General features: G+C 41.1%; 1 protein-coding gene across 4 annotated transcripts; it reads left to right on the forward strand.

Moving 5' to 3' along the window:
• The first annotated feature begins 204 nt into the window (after positions 1 to 204).
• On the forward strand, positions 205 to 16,030 carry SLC25A15 (solute carrier family 25 member 15). Of its 4 annotated transcripts, none has more exons than XM_026843020.1 (7): positions 205 to 282; positions 2,068 to 2,195; positions 6,266 to 6,524; positions 11,047 to 11,184; positions 11,510 to 11,679; positions 12,708 to 12,866; positions 13,750 to 16,030. In XM_026843020.1, exons 2-7 carry the CDS (start codon positions 2,141 to 2,143, stop codon positions 13,872 to 13,874), a joined length of 906 nt encoding a protein of 301 aa, XP_026698821.1. In that variant the 5' UTR covers positions 205 to 282; positions 2,068 to 2,140; the 3' UTR covers positions 13,875 to 16,030. The 4 variants fall into 4 exon arrangements, with proteins under 4 accessions (XP_026698821.1, XP_026698805.1, XP_026698813.1 ...); XM_026843004.1 differs by lacking the exon at positions 205 to 282 and adding an exon at positions 1,673 to 1,759; XM_026843012.1 differs by lacking the exon at positions 205 to 282 and adding an exon at positions 1,674 to 1,759 and having other exon boundaries at positions 2,071 to 2,195.
• The last annotated feature ends 15 nt before the right edge of the window (positions 16,031 to 16,045 follow it).

The following is a 16,045-nucleotide window of genomic DNA, read 5'->3' on the forward strand; positions in this document are numbered from 1 at the left end:
GCCCTGCGGCCTGCCCCGGCCCCGGGAAGCGGCCGTGCGGGCTGGCCCCGGGAGCCTTTGGGTTTATCCGCTTGGTGTTTGGGGGATGCATCAGTAGAGAAGAAGGTCTGGGGCTGCGGCTGGAGGACCCTGCGGGGCCTGTTACACTAACCAGTGCTTCTGTGGCTCCAGGTTTGAGGACTGGATTCGCTTGGGAAGTAACAGCGGTTGTTGCCTTGTTATATCTACAAGCAGTTTTTAATCTCCTAGTGTTATTGCAAATAGGAAAAAATAGCAGAGAAGGTACGTACGTGTATACAACCGGCGTAATTTTGACTAAAGTCTTAAGTCTTGTGAAAGTGATAATGTGCTCTTATGGATCAGGAAACTAAACTTTGGCTCTCAAAACTTCCATGTTTTTATAGGCATTGCTGTTTTTCCTTCTGCTGCCAGGCGATCAGTGGGTATCTGTGGGAGATTTGGCACGTACTCCCGTTGGGGACTGGCACGAGTTGATAAGCACTCGGCGTGATGCAAGCAGCGTACATTTCACTGAATGCAGGCAATTGTTGCTCTCTAGTAATTCCCTTCATTCAGAGGCTGTCTCGCTGATCTCTTGCTCTTTTTTCTTCCTCTAAATGAGAAGCAAAAGTGTGGAGTGCTATGTGAACGCTAATGAGGTATATAGGATAATGAAGTGTAACTTGGTCTTGTAGCCTCTGTTTTGAAATGTGTGCTATGCTGTCAGTGGTGAAGAAGTTCCAATCTGTAACCACAATTCAGAAATAGCATGTATTAGTGCCATTTACTGTAAAAGAAGGGATACATCTTTTTTTAAACCCATTACATTCAGATTCATGCAACTATCTTTACAGATTGGACATGTGAAGTTACTGAGGGACAGTATTTGGCCTACTGGGGAGTTTTTTAAGATTTGGCAATAATCTGTTTAGAGATAGGCTTTCTTAAAGCCTTAATTGCATGCGGGTGTGTGTACTTGTAAAAGTTGTACAAAGGATGTAGTTCATACAGGGTGTTTTTTAATTCTTTCAGTGTAGACTACTGTAAACTGTGTTTCCCATAAATCTTACCCCAGAATATATTTTTGGAAGCAACAGGCTTCAAAAGAAGCACCACAGTAGGTAAAAGAGTGAAAAATGGTTTGTTCACTGATATATTGTCCTTGAAGCCAGGCTTAAAAGTTAGTGAGGGTATGATTCATGTGTGTATTTGTGTGGATTTAAGACTCATGCAACTCTTCTGACAGCACCACCAGCTAAGTGTCTCACTCAGCAGCATGGCTCTGTAACAGTGGGAGCTCTTTGGCTCAGTGATTTTACTCCAGATAAGCAATCTTTTAACTGCTCACCCAGTGAAAGTACCTTACTGCAAACTTGAGAACTGAATTAATTTGAATGTTTTGTTTGAGAGTGTCACCTTTGCATTTCTGCTTTCCAGCTGCCTTCCTGAGAGATGAGATGTAATTCTTAGTTTTAGTATGCTGGTGTGGAGGGGACTTTTACTGGGAACATGACAGCCAGATATAATTCTAGATGTTCATATTTGTTCCCTTTCTACTCATATATTCTGAGAGCCATGTAGAAATGTGCATGTAGCATCATGAATGCAGTTTTCTTAGCTGCTGTTCACCATGAAGAGAGCAATTCTCTTGTTTTGCTTTATAGGTGGGGATCCTGGTGGGGGCGGGGGTGGGGGGGATATTCCTGCCAGCTAGCCTTAGACTCCTGATGGAGACTATGCTTCTGTAATCTATGAAAAGGTAATGCTCATCACTTTTCCCTGGGGTACTCTTTGCTTTCATTTGAGAGATCCATGGACACTAGAAACTGGAAAGCCCAAGTAATCTGAAGCTAGGCAGTGATACTCCAGAGGATTTGCCTAATGCAGCAAAACTAGTCAGTCAAAATACAAATATACTAGATCTCAGTCTTGGGGATAAGCATTTTCTGTCTGTAAATGGTTTAGAACTGTGTAAATGGAAGAGTGGAAGTGAAAGCAATCTTGTGATGCTTTTGACTGTCAGGTATTGTTGTAAATCGTGTATGCTTCATCTTTCTCTTCTCTTAGGAGACAAGTGTCTCAACACCTGCCAGGAAACAGGAGACTTCACTCTGAAGTAACTGATAAACAAGTGTGAAGCATGAGGATCAACTCAGCTATTCAGGCTGCTATTGACCTCACAGCAGGAGCTGCAGGTAAGCTAGAGAACTTAATTGCACAAAACTTCTGAGAGACAGAATAATAATGCCTTTGAGCATTAATAATTTGAGCAATAATAATGAATACCGTTGAGAAATGTAAAAGCAGTTTCCAATTGCTATAACAAGCCTTGCCTTCTGTATTTTAAGGACATGGAGGTGAAGCAGCTGACCTCAGCTAGTGTTGTAACTGCATCACTATCACCCTTCCCTGGTAAAACCCCTGCCACACAGTGAAGGTGTAAGCCTTATTCCAGACTAATAATTTTCCAGAAGGAGATTTAAGTTTCAGTGTTAGTTCTCGTGCTTACATGAGTTTAAGAATTGGTCACAAGCAGAGTTTTGGAATGAACTTAAACAGTGTGTTGAGTGGTTGAGATGCTCCTTTTGTCACAGGAACCTGCTCTAATTGAAACAGGCAAGAGACTCTGTGAAGGGTTATTAGCTCAGACAACATCCTGATGTGAATCTTCAAAAGCTAGGAAGCTTAGTAGTAGGACTAATGATGAATTCATTCAACTAACTTCCAGTTAAGTCTGTGCTATAAAGTTTTGCTGAACCAGTTGTGACAGTCACAAATGTGGAAACAGTTGCATTGTCTCACTAACATTACCATGTTGGTAATGTCCGTGGCTGAGGGGTGAATCGGTTTTTAACTCTGCCAAAGAAAAGAGGTCTTTTTGACACTTCTAAACTGGCAGTGTTTATACAGAAAAGGTGGAAGGAAAGATTTGTCTAATGTACTCTTGGAAGCAGTCTAAACAATTTAATAGGTTTTTTTCCCATACAACAGCTAATGCAGTTGGTTGGTCCTTTTATGATGGTATTAATGGTGTTAAGTGCATTTTAAGGGTAGTTATTTGAGGTCATTTGTCAGACTGGAGTTAACCTTAGTGCACTTTGAAATCAAGGGGTGACAGATAACATGAGTCCAGTGTGGCACCTTCATAAAGCATTCCATCTACGGCCACATTTTGCCCAGGTAATACCTGCTTTGTTAGCCTTTGTAAAAATTTGTTAATTTACTAGACAACACTCTTTCTCTGCAAGTGAAGTGTTTCTGCTATTATTCTTTTATTGCCTTATAAAAAATGTTACTGTTAGTCTGTTTATTCTCCTTGGGTTTTGGATCTTCAGTAAATAAGTGTCCTGGTTCAGCTAGGATAGGGTTAAGTTTCCCCAGCAGTGGAGAGGGAGCTCTAGCTGGGTACCATGCTGAAGTCATGTTCGGGTGCCCAAGTGGAGAAGAGCATTGGGACGGTTTGTGTTCCTGGTTGGTACCTTCACTCAGTACCCTCACTTGCTGTATTCCGTGCAGTATATCTCCTGTTATTGTTGTTGTTCAGTTTGTTGTTGCACTGTTGTATTAAATTTTTCCTTATCTCATCCCCGGGGTTTGTATCTCACTCCTTGCCCTGTCTGGTCTGAGGGTGGAGGAGGGACAGTGGCAGCATGGTCTTGGGTCCCAGCAGGGCCTAAACCACCACAATAGCTATTATCTGCTCTATTTCCCAAAGTAGTAACTTCATATATGTGCAGTTCTTGATGTTTTTGTGGGTGTTCCTAGGTGCTTAAATAGGAGGTGTGATTGCATTTCTTCCTCGTACTTCAGCTGAGGAATGGTTAATGTCCAGGGCAGTGGAGCACTCTGGCTTAGAAGCTGTCTTTCTGAGTTGAAGCTCTTGGTGACTACAAGAGCTGGAAACTAGCATCAGCTTAGAAATCCATTTCTTGGCGATACTGTTCCATGCTCACACTCAGGCTAACAGGGCATGCACTTGAGGTTTCCCTGGTTTTGGCAGTATTGCTTAGAGGATCTTGGAGTTAATTATGCTGTTTTCTTCTTTGGTAAAGTTCTCCTTCCTTTGAATAAGATGAAGGAAGTCAGACCTCTTTGAAAATTACTTCAGTAATCCTAAATCATTGTTCTTTGCTACTTCCACATACTTGCTTTGTATTTGTTCATTCTATGTTCATTGGTAGTGCTCATTTGTGTTACATATGTGTCTGTACCCTTTAGAAAAGTGTTATTTAGGCAAACAGCTAGTTCCTCCAGCAAATGCACAACCTGGTTTTACCTTTCTCTCCAGATATTTGTCCCAGTATGTCATTACTTACCAGTTAGTCAAGACTGTAAGTTCTGAACAATAAGTCCTTCAGCTGCCTGTGGGTCATAGTTCTTTGCCTAGGATCTGAGCAACCTCTGATCACTTTACTGATTAAGTAGAATTCTTTTCCCCACTGTTCCCATGTCATTATTATAACCACATTTGTCTGAACATTCAAGCATGGTTGACTTTTTGGGTTTTTTTCTGGTTTGTTTTGTTTGGGTTTTTTTTCACTGTATTGCTGGCTGGAAGAATTGTTTTCTTTAATGTTTTAGATACTAATTGTGACTCTTGGTCTTTACCTTGAAGCTTACAAAGTTCATTGCTGTAGTTTACTGGGCTTCTTGTGCTACCTCCAATGACAGCATAAGGAGAGCCCTTTCTCTTTTTGGAACAGGTGTTCAGTCAGCTCCCAATTTTTTAGTTTTGCATGCCCAAGACCACTCCTGGTTTTCTTGAGCTTCTTCCAACAGCCATTATTTTACTACACATGGATGTTTTAGGTCTGCCTTTACACAGGAACCTGGCATTTGTCCTCTAGATTAAAATCTACCTGACTTGCCTGCAGGTGGCATTGGCTGAGCCTTTCCAGCTCTGCTTCTCGTCTGAGACTGACATGGGTGTTACTGGTCAGAGCCAGCTACTTTCTTCCTTGGTTATTCCTCACAAAGCTCTTCATGTTTCCTTGCATAATTTGCTCTGAAGCTTTTAATGATCCATTTGAGGTTTTATGGCAGCTAGATCTTTAGTTCCTCTTAAAGTCCTGAAGTACATCTTTACAGAGCAGCAGCAATATAACATGAGTAAAATTGCCTGAAAATAACCCTGGTTATTTGCTTACTCTTATTCTCCCCACTTAGAAGAAAAATAACTAATCTTAATTGGATTCACACATATGCTTCTATTTCAGTTTCTTTACTTTATCTGCATTTACAGGTAATTACTTCTGTTTCATAGCTGAAAAAATCATCTTGTTAACTTGTTCTCTTTACAATATATGCATGTCAGCTGTGCTTTAAATGTCAGCTAAACATTTAAAGATGATCTTCCATTTTAGGATAGTTCTTATCTCTTGCTAAAAAAGCAAAATCATAAAGTCTGTATAAGGTACACCTATCATATGCTTCCTCTTAGTTACTGGCTTCTAATAGATTGCTGTCAGTGTACGTGGGTATTTCTTACTGAAAAAGTGTAATGTTAGCTCTTCCTGCAGACTTCTGAATTGAGTTAGTTCATGTAGAAGAACAGTGCACTGAGGGAGAAGTGATTACTGGTATTGATTGAAATATCTCACAGATTTTCAGGGTATTGACCTTGCAGTTCAGTTTGGAAAAGATAACAGGTTGAGGAACTTTGCCCTTTTGCCCTTTTTCAGCTTATACTGGACACTTTCTTCTAGTATGTAGGAATAAATGCACTTAAGAGTCATCTGGAGTTTTGAACTAAAGGGATTGAGTCTTTGGTTAACAATTTGTCTCATCTGTTTTAGCACTATCTCAGCAGTGTTCCTCTTGTCCTGGAGGAGTCTTTGTCTCACTTGATTCAAAATCTGTCAGGTTGTTGTTATTAGAATGTAAAATTGGATGTCTTCTGAACCACTGCATTAATGAACAAGGGAAAATGTTGCTTAACTCTACACAGGTGACTTGATTTTCAGAACAATATCTCTAATTCAGTACCTGTTTATGTAGGTGAATCAATTCATTTAGATTCTTGCTCTTAATAAGGTAAAGAAATGCTTAATGAGACTTAAGCTGTTACTGCTTTTATGCATGGTTTTTCTTCAGGTAACTAAATTCACCAATGATAACTGATGCCATTGTGCTGAAATCAGTGCAGTTGTCTTTTCCTGTGGAGAATTAATTGTTGCTTTCTGTGTGATTTTCCTAATAGTGCCGTTTGTGTATAGATGTTTCAGTTGTGATAACCTTCATCCACCCTCTTCCACCGCTTGTTTAGGTGGGACAGCATGTGTGCTGACTGGCCAGCCCTTTGACACTGCAAAGGTGAAGATGCAGACATTCCCCAACATGTACAAAGGAATTGTAGACTGTTTTGTGAAAACCTACAAGCAAGTGGGGTTTCAAGGCTTCTACAAGGGAACTACACCAGCACTTGTGGCCAACATTGCAGAGAACTCTGTTCTGTTCATGTGCTATGGATTTTGCCAACAAATTGTGAGAAGAATTGTCGGAGTAGACAGGAAAACAAAGCTCAGGTTAGTTATAGAAATCTGTTTCGGATTTTAAAGGAAATAAAAACTATGCAACTGCTATTTGCAAGTACTGTATTGTCAGAGCATAACTGATGTCCCAGTCCCCCTCTGCCAGTATGCATTGTAATAAGTTTTGGAATATAGACCTTTGTGCTAGGATATGGTGTCTAACTACAACAGAGCCATCTACTTGTTGCTGCAGTTGGCTGGTTTAATTGCAACTTAACTGGAATATTCAAGACCTGGAATACATTTACTAAACGGACTGAGCATTGCAATACCTGAAAGTTAGTATTCCCTTGACCTTTAGGTGGTTCTCATTTTACAGGGAAGGTAGTAGTTCTTACAGGGAGGCATACCAAGGGGAAAAACTTTTCTAATATTGCCTTGCTTTTAAAAATTTAAGTTTCAAAAGCTGGAATGTAATCATGGTTAGATCAAAGGTTTAATTTTGCACAGTGTGTTGTCTGCAGCACTGGCAGTAAGTGGCTGCCTAAAGAGAGAAAAGAGAAAGGAGGTGTTTAATACTTACTGTGAGTTCTCTACCAGACTTGTGTTCTTAGTTCAGAGGATTTCTTGATCCTTGTGTGATCCAGTCAGTGACTATGGATTTCTTCTGAAGCACTTGTCTGGTCTCCTCTTGAATTCTTGTAAGTTCCTTGCATCTGCAGTACACTTTGGCAGGGAGTTCTGCGAGTGGTAGTCATTAATTCTGTAACTAGAAGAGGCAGCTGATCCTTTCCCACTGTCTCCATGCTACCTGGGATTTTGTAGATCTGTCCACTGCTCCATGCTCCTCTTCCCCACCCCTTCATCGATGGAAGGATCCCATCCTTCCTAGTCAGTGAGCACTCTGAAGCTGTTCCTTTAGCTGTCCTCACTGTCCTTCTCAAACTCTTGTAATCATGACATGACTGGATTTTTAGCTTATGAGACCAGAGCTGTGCGGAGTATTCAGGGTGTGAACAAGTCCTGGTTTTATGCACTGGCATAATGATCATAATCTTTTTCTAGCTAGGATGGCTTTTCTCCAGGGGCATCACTTTAGAGCTGTCAGTGGTCCAGCAGTCTCCATGTGCCTTACTGTTCCACATTTCTCAAGGTATGTCTTTGGTGCAGCACTGAAAGTAGCTGCACCTTCTCCATCGTTGTGCTGCCTCACAGTGTAAAAGATTTCTCATACTGTCCTAACTCCATTCAAAGGGTGATGCAAGGTTAACCACATTAATCTTTTTATTAATAACTTTGTTCTGCCTCTGTCATGTCTGTCTCCAAATGAAAGTAGCTGAGGAGGCCATGAATCTGCATTTGAGATCTTTGACATGACATAGGTAGCTACCTGAGTGCAAGACAAGTATCTAAAAGTGGCATTAAGTGAGGTGTTCTCCTGTCACGTGTTAAGATGTTGTATCTTAAGGTTGAGGCCTGCTATGAGGGAATATGAAGTGATGAAGAGACAAATTATATTAATTGTTCTCTACTTGCATTGTCTTTCACTGTTTTCTGACAGTTGAAATACCTCAGCTGAGACAGTCATTTCCACTTTTTTTATTGCTTTCTTAGATCAGGGGGTTTCTGCTTGCTCAACTTAGAGACCTCTTATCTTTTACTACCCACTCAAATGTTAGGAGGAAGGCCTACCAACGCATGATTTGCTGCTTAACCATCTTTTATGACCCTCCTGGGAGGTAGACTACAGACTTGCAGAGGTCCTGGGATCATCTCTTCAAGGCACTGAGCATGTTTACAGCATATGTTGGGGAGGTAGCGCAGGAAACTTTCAAACAGTATAGACATAGGTGTACTATTCCACATCTTTGGAGTAGAATACAGAATGGGAATATAATTTGAATATGTAGCAATAGCAAGTACCTCTGACGTCTGACCTCTCTTTCCTTGGTCAGGTAAATGGATACTTTTCAGACCCAGGATGGCTGTTTAATACATTGTTGATTGAAGAACAAATAGTGTGATTGCATGGCTGTGCTAGGATAAAACACTAAAGGATTTAAATGTATTTGAAAGATTTCTCCATTGATGCTGCTTCCTTGATCTCTTATTCTGGATCATTGTGGGGGCATCTTATGAGGTGCATGTATGAGAGAATTGACATGGTCTGCAGTGGTGCCCTGAGTACACGTGGTCTGTCCAGGATGTCTCCACCCATTCTTATTGTGGGAGAGTCAAGAAGCTTTTGTGTGCTGTAGAGGAGGGAAGAAACCCTGATGATGTGGTTAACATCTGGACATGACACACAAAGAACTAGAATTATCTTCATTGCCTCTGCTGTTTAAAAACTCTCATGCTATCTTAGTCCAAAGAAGAAAATACATCAAGTTACAAACTGAGGTCAACCTGACTATTTTTCTCACCTGTATATAAGCAATTGCTTCTCACTTTTTCATTATTTTGTAATGCTTGAGATTTCTCAAAACCAGCTACAATAGTTTGATTTTGCTTTAAGTTACATTTCCAGTCACACCTTTAAATGGCTTGGGAATAAGCTTGCCTAGGCTTCTTGTGTTCAGTGATACCCCAGTCAGTGAGTGAACCTTGCAAAACAGTTATAAAACAACAGTTTCTCCAGTTAAAGGAATGCATGTCACTGATGCATGAGTCAAAAAGAAAACTAATGGAGAGAAATGCTAAATTCCATTTATCTTTTAATATCCATTTAGTCCAACCAAACTGATTTCATTCCATGTTAAAGTCTAAAGTGAGACAACCAAATGGAAGGAAAAGTGCTAAATTCCATTTGTCTAAGTGCCCATTTAGTCCAACCAAACTGATGTCATTCTGTGCCAAAGTCTAAACTGAGAGAACTATTATCCTTGTTCACCTCAGTTTGACTTTCTCAATACGTGACTAGTCATCTTCAGCGGGTTATTTTCTTTGAAAAAACAAGATAAATACCTTTTATAGAAGAAGCAGCAGTGTTAAGAGTAGATTAATTTTCTTCCTGTGATGTATGATCAAAACTCTCCCATCCAGAAAAATTACTGAATTAGGCATTTTGAGTTGAGAGGAAACCTGAACAGCATTCAAGGCTTATCACTTCTGCAGTGAGGTTCCCTATAGTAAAGACCAAAGCCTAAACAGCAGGTCCAGTAGAGTTTTTGTATGCAAAATTAAACATCAGAGGGCAAAAGTAGAAAGTATCTGAATTATAGCTAAATCTAATGCTTTATGTACATATGTCAATTCTTTTTGTCTGATAGCATCATTTTTATTTTTTTTTTTTCTCCTGAAGGAGGAAGGATCCTGTGCACCCTTTAGGGCATAGTTAGAAGGCACCTCTTCCATGTAATCTTACCCTGATTTCTCCAATGTGTAACCCTATTGCCTTGCTGTAGCTCTTAGCTGCTTAACTGTAGGGCTTGGTGCCTTGCTCCGTCTCGAGCTTTAGAGAGTTGCATTTCAGATCCCTGTTACGCCAGGCTTTGTGTGCCACTGTTGTGCAGTCGATGTTGCCAGTTCTTACTTACTGCATATTATGTGGTCACTGCTCCGCAGGCAGCTACTGACTTCTTCCACTTTGACAGTTCTTGTCACTGCCATTTTGCTTCATGTGACAATTTCAGTTCTGTGATGCTTCTGCAAGGTGAAAAGTTGTAGCTTTAATCTTTAATACTGTAGATGTATAAAACTACTGGGCACAGGGCAAACATCTCCTGTGTATGGAAAGAATTTCTGTGCAGCAGCAAGGGCGGTCTCAGCTGTGCTGACTTCCCAGGTTCTGAAAGAAGGGAGAAGCTCCACTTGTTCTGTGCTGTTGTGCAGCTCCTGTGCAACACACCAGTGTCTGTAGGAATGTGTTTAAAGTATATCTTATCCTGGAGTACCAGCCTTTTGAGTCCTAGCAGTTTGGCAGCCCAGACTTCATGATACGTGTAAAATAACCGCAAAGTAAACCCCAGTTTTGGAATACTGTGAGTCAGTGCAGATTATAGTGCTGTCTTGTTCAGTGGTGTTTGCACTGTCTCTGATGCACATGGCTGCATTCACATGTACATCCATAGAAAGATTATAGTGGTCCATTGTGTCTTGGTTTCAGATTTCTAGAGTCCTCCATTGAAAACTGGTATTAATAGTGGTAAGGTGAATTTGAAAACACTGACATCTGTATGAGGTAATGATGATTCCTGTTCTGAGGAAGTAACTAGTACCCAAAAGTTGCCCAGTAAAACTACTCTATGGAAATCTTTATCAAATTTTATCCTTCTTGGCTTTTATAGTGTTTATTCTGCTGCAATCACTAAAGTATGGCAAAAAAGGTAAAGGTTGTGATCTCTTCTTGGGTGTCAAGAGGATGTATTTGAGTTGTATATGATGATGGGATGAGCCAGGTTTCTTATCTCCCTAGATCAAGTAAGTGCCCTTTTCCCTTGAGACTTTCCCCCAAGACTGTGTCAGGCTTTTCTTGATGATATTTAGAGTACAGGTTCAGAAGGCTGATTGCTGGTGCAGTGGCTCCACTGCACTGAAGGTCAGTGCCCAAATACCTTCTGCAGTTTCTCTCTTGCAGTGATCTGCAGAACGCTGCTGCAGGCTCCTTCGCCTCTGCCTTTGCCACCCTTGTCCTCTGTCCCACAGAGCTGGTGAAGTGCCGACTGCAGGCCATGCATGAAATGCAGTTGTCAGGAAAAATAGTCCAAGGACACAAGTAAGTATACACCCTGCCCAGTAACTCTGAAACCCTTTTATGTGTGATACTTAATTCTGTATTGGCTTGGTGTCACATCTGTAGTGCACTGTTAACCAGAGAAGAGTTGGGGCTGGGAGGGTTGGAGCCTGGAGGTCTTTGAGGTACTAGTAAAGCTGGATGCCAGTGAAGGGCTCCCAGTAGGATCTTGTTCTGAGTCTTAGTTGAATTATTTTGTCTAAACAATGGGTCTAATCCTTAATTGTTGCTGCAGTTGCCTATCATTCTGTAACCTTCTAGTTATCTGGCTATTAAGCATCACTAACTGGATCAACCTCTCTCTCAGTACAGTTTGGTCAGTAGTGAAGGGTGTTATTCAAAAGGATGGTCCCCTTGGATTTTACCGTGGCCTGTCAAGCACTTTGCTGCGGGAAGTCCCAGGCTATTTCTTCTTCTTTGGAGGGTATGAATTGAGTCGGACATTCTTTGCCTCTGGGAGATCAAAAGATGAGTTAGGTATGGTACCTCTTTTTTCCTGGTGGATTTTAGCATGCTGTCAGGGGGTCATAAAGGGCGTGAGGGGCACATATCTTCCCTGAAGATGTGCTAATGATTCACAGCTGTTGTAAAATAGATGTAAAACAAGGAAACTGGATGTAGAAAATATGGAGGTCTTCATTTTGTGTATATATAGTAATGAATTATTGAAGTGACCACTTTACAGTGGGGCAGAATGTATTCTAAATGGAGAAATAAATACAGTGAGCTAACAGTAATACTACAAAACTACTTAAATATCTGACCCTACAGTGTAACACAACTCTGAACTATTTCATCAGCTGTTTAGAATGATTTACTTTACATCTTTAGCTGTATTCTCTTGAACAGTGAGCATACATGTGAACAGACTGTTAGATATAATTACAATGATAGTAAGAGAGCACTGAGATGGGGAAGTAGAAATTAAAAAATGAAGAGATGCCAGAATAATGACAGCTTGTCTCCTGTTGAAATACTTTGTCTTGCTGGGAGTTAGGATTTTAGCTGCATGCACTCTGGTTGCTGCTGTTACAAAAGGTTTATCAACATCTGATCTGATACACAGAATCAGGTTGCATCATGAAAAATGACTGATCACAAACTGCACTGTACCAAGTAAATCTGTTTAGGTGATTAGTGACACTATGTGATGTTACTCTAATCCATTTCATGATTAGCCTTGGAAAGTGATTACAAGTGTGAAAGGAGTGGAGTTAATGTAGTTAATACAGTCAAAACAGAATTCTAGGTTATGCTTTTTTACATGGTCAGTAATCTAAGAGGCACTCCTTATAACCTTTGAGCTTCTGGTTAGACTTGTGACTTCCCAGTGGCTTAAAATTAACTTAAAGGTTTGTGGGGGAGCAGAAACTGCTTTTCAGTCATAAAGAAAACACAGAGGAGAACACTGAGGAGAACACTGCTTGACTTCTGTAGATGAAATAATGTGATACTTATGTTGGTGGATATTTTGTGGTGTGTATAAAAGCTTTTCTTAACTTCAGGTCCCATTCCTTTGCTACTGAGTGGAGGTTTTGGAGGCAGCTGTCTGTGGATTGCTGTGTATCCCGTGGACTGTGTCAAATCTAGAATTCAGGTTCTCTCAATGGCTGGAAAACAGGCAGGCTTTATGGGGACGTTTGTAACTGTTGTGAGAACTGAAGGTGAGTATGCAGCATATCAACTGAATCTGTAGGGCTACGGACTGAAATCTATACCCTCCAGTACCAAAAGCTGCTTAAGAAATCTAGTCCACTGATAATGTGTTAGAGACAGACAGTGGCTGTTTCTAACAAACAGAAGTATTGATGCTTCATGTAGCCTGGAAAGCTTGGAATCTAGAAATCAAGACCTGCTGCATCTGCCATGCCTCTTGGTTTAGGAGACAATTCACGCTCATTATGCATTAAAAGCAGGTAAAGCATTGAGCTCCATTACCCATCACCAACCCTGTACATGAAAATTGAAATAACCAGTTCAGTAAAGAATTTTTCTTCACCTCTAGAAGTTGATATATGGCTGTTTGGTAAATCAGTCCTATCTGGCCTGGCAGCTTGGGGCATCTATCTCAGTGTCTCATCTCTGGAACTGCACCAGGCACTTCAGAAGATGGTGAGAGAATGTACATGGCAGCAGATACAAAATCCTGGCCCTGTTGCTAGGGAGGATAATCATCAGAGTGGGACTCTGATGTGGGGCACAGCTCCAACAGAGTCCTGTTCTTTTTCTGTCCCCTTGCCAGCTGTGGTACAGCTGCTGTGAATGGATTCCCCGGATGGCCAAGGTAGTGTTCTGAAAACCTTGTCATACCTGAGATAAGTTTCTAATGTAAGCACTGGGATGGCTAAACTCATGTTAAAACTTCAGATACTTGTCTACCACTATCCAGTAACATTGTGGTTAGCAGCTTCACCAGCGAGTTCAGCTCTCTGTGCATGCCCCTCTAAGCAGAAGCATTACTTCAGTATCCTTCAAAGGTAAAAGTACAGTGGTTGATGTGGATAAGCAATTTAATAAATTGCTAACTGGCTCCAATTTCATTTCCAGGTGTACTTGCCTTGTATTCTGGACTAAAGCCAACTATGATCCGTGCATTCCTGGCCAACGGGGCACTGTTTCTTGCCTATGAGTACAGCCGGAAACTTATGATGAAACAAATAGATTCGTACTGATACCTTCCAGCAGATGGAGAACAAATGGTTGTTTAAGGATTATTTAAATAAATGATCAAAAGCCTGTAGATCACATCATGGTCTGAGTAGGGCCAAAACAGTGACCTAATTTTAGGAACTCAACTCCAGTTTAGGATTTGTAATCTTTTAAATTCAGGTGATTTCTATAGATGTGTACATGCTGCTTAAATTGGACCAGCAGGATTATCTCCATCTCGCAGAGTCTGCACTAGGTACACTGCATGTCATAAATCTATTTTCCTGACCTATAATGGTGCTAAAAAGACTTCATGTTGACCTGTTGGGTTTAATGTAACATGCAGCAGTAGGCTGTGTTTTGTTTAAGACAAAGCACTGTTTTAAGATCTGTGCTGTGGTGGTGCACTTTCTCAGATGTTGCTGACAAGTGTCTGACTCAGAGTAACAGCAGTCCTGTCTAATCTTGCTGAGTATGGCTGACTTCTACATATCCCTCATCTAGATGCCTGCCCTTCTCCAGCTCTCTTCTGCTCTCTGACTTTCCAGGGTCATGGCAGGCAGTGTCCAACTTGTGTACTCTGGGCTTATAAAATAGGAAGTGTTCACCCCTTACCTTTACTTGTATGACTTGGAGCCTGAGGTATGCCTGTATTTGAGATAAAAACATGTAGTTACTGGGTTTAAGGAGTCCATGCAGCATTTTATTTTCTAAATCCTTTTGAGAAGTGCTGGAGTATACTAAGCACCACTGAATTAAGCACTTAGTGTAAGGGAGACTGTTGGAAATAGCTGCTGGTGCTGAGCACAGAATTGTAGCTTTGTGCAGGCTCCTGGTTGGGTCACCTTGATGTGAGTGAGTCCATGTGCTTGAAGGGCAAGAAGCTGAAGAGGAGCAAAAAGTCAGGACTGAGGTTTTAAAGACAACTGACACTGTCGTCTCCATGGCGTAACATGTGCTCACTTGGGCTGGAGTCCTGCCACTTGCTGTGTCTCCTTCAGCGGAGTGGAAAAAGCTCATATGACTGGATAGTTTGTATCACCTTCAGGCCTGGAGGGCATGACTGCTTGGTCATGTTACTTGATTAAACATGCAGTGAGTGTTACCCAAAATAATGCAGGAACACCTATTTCTAGATGCCACTTTGATTCTTGAAGTAGGATGTTCTTTATACAAGCAACCACTGCTTGTAAGAGGCAGCTACTACCTATCCTGGGAGAAGGCAAAGCAGGTCTCAGCAGCACAGTGCAAGACTCAGGCCTGGAGTTGGACAGGGGGACACTGCTGTGACAGCCCACCCTTGTGGAGGACACAGAGTGCTCAGATCCACCAAAATCATGGATTAGCACAATTTGTCAGTGACTGACAGCAGTCACAGCTGGAAGAGCTCAATTTTGCATGTTACAGCTTCCCTTTCAGATCCCAGAAACAGGAAAAAGCTTTAGGCATAGGTGAAAGCATGTCACTACCTCCTGCCTCTTGCAGTGCAGCCAGGGTGTGCTTAAACTGGCTCCTCCACTGCACTGAAAGGTGGTTGCTGCAGTTCCACAGACTCTTCCTGCTTGCCCAGCCTTCACATGCAGCAACAAACTGTTCATTCCCCCTTTCATACACCCATGAGATGAGGCAGTTAGAGCAGGGTGTGGTTGGAGAATCTTCACTGTCTTGCACCAATTCACCTTGACTGGTACATTAGGGGCAGTATTACTGTACATTGTCAGTACTTCAAAAGGAATTTATACCAAATGTTTAAATAATCCAGGTAGGAGGGTGAAGCTTTAAGAGTTGTTAGACTTCCCCTTCTTTTCAAAGGTGTCTAGCCAGAGAAAGTATATTTGTACATGTTTCTAATAGTTATGAAAAGTTGAAGATTGATTCCACATCGGTGGAATATTTCAATCTATTTCTTAGATTTGTCTTTGCTTTCATTTTTTAAAGCTCATGGTTGCAGTTTTTAATACAAAAGTTGAAGCTTCAAGAGAAGCATGATATTTTGAACTGAACCTCCAGCAAGAAGCTGGTGGCTGAAATAGACACAGTTGGAGAGTTTATCTCTTGAAGGTGATATAAGCAGTAATTTTTCCATTTACAGCTGCTTAAACTGTACACATGTATTGGTTGTTCAGCTAAGAATAATGTTGGCAGAGGAATTAATGGGAATAAAGTTTGATTTGATTAACTGCATATCTGACTA

Source organism: Athene cunicularia (genome assembly GCF_003259725.1).
Source record: "Athene cunicularia isolate RWA chromosome 1 unlocalized genomic scaffold, athCun1 chr1_part1, whole genome shotgun sequence".
Lineage (NCBI taxonomy): Eukaryota > Metazoa > Chordata > Aves > Strigiformes > Strigidae > Athene > Athene cunicularia.

Bases quoted from the DNA above. Each gene is read 5' to 3' on its own strand.
- SLC25A15 (XM_026843020.1), top strand. From the start codon at position 2,141: ATGAGGATCAACTCAGCTATTCAGGCTGCTATTGACCTCACAGCAGGA. The intron at 11,680-12,707 runs GTATGGTACCTC...TCTTAACTTCAG, and splicing joins GAGATCAAAAGATGAGTTAG to GTCCCATTCCTTTGCTACTG. The intron at 12,867-13,749 runs GTGAGTATGCAG...TTTCATTTCCAG, and splicing joins AACTGTTGTGAGAACTGAAG to GTGTACTTGCCTTGTATTCT.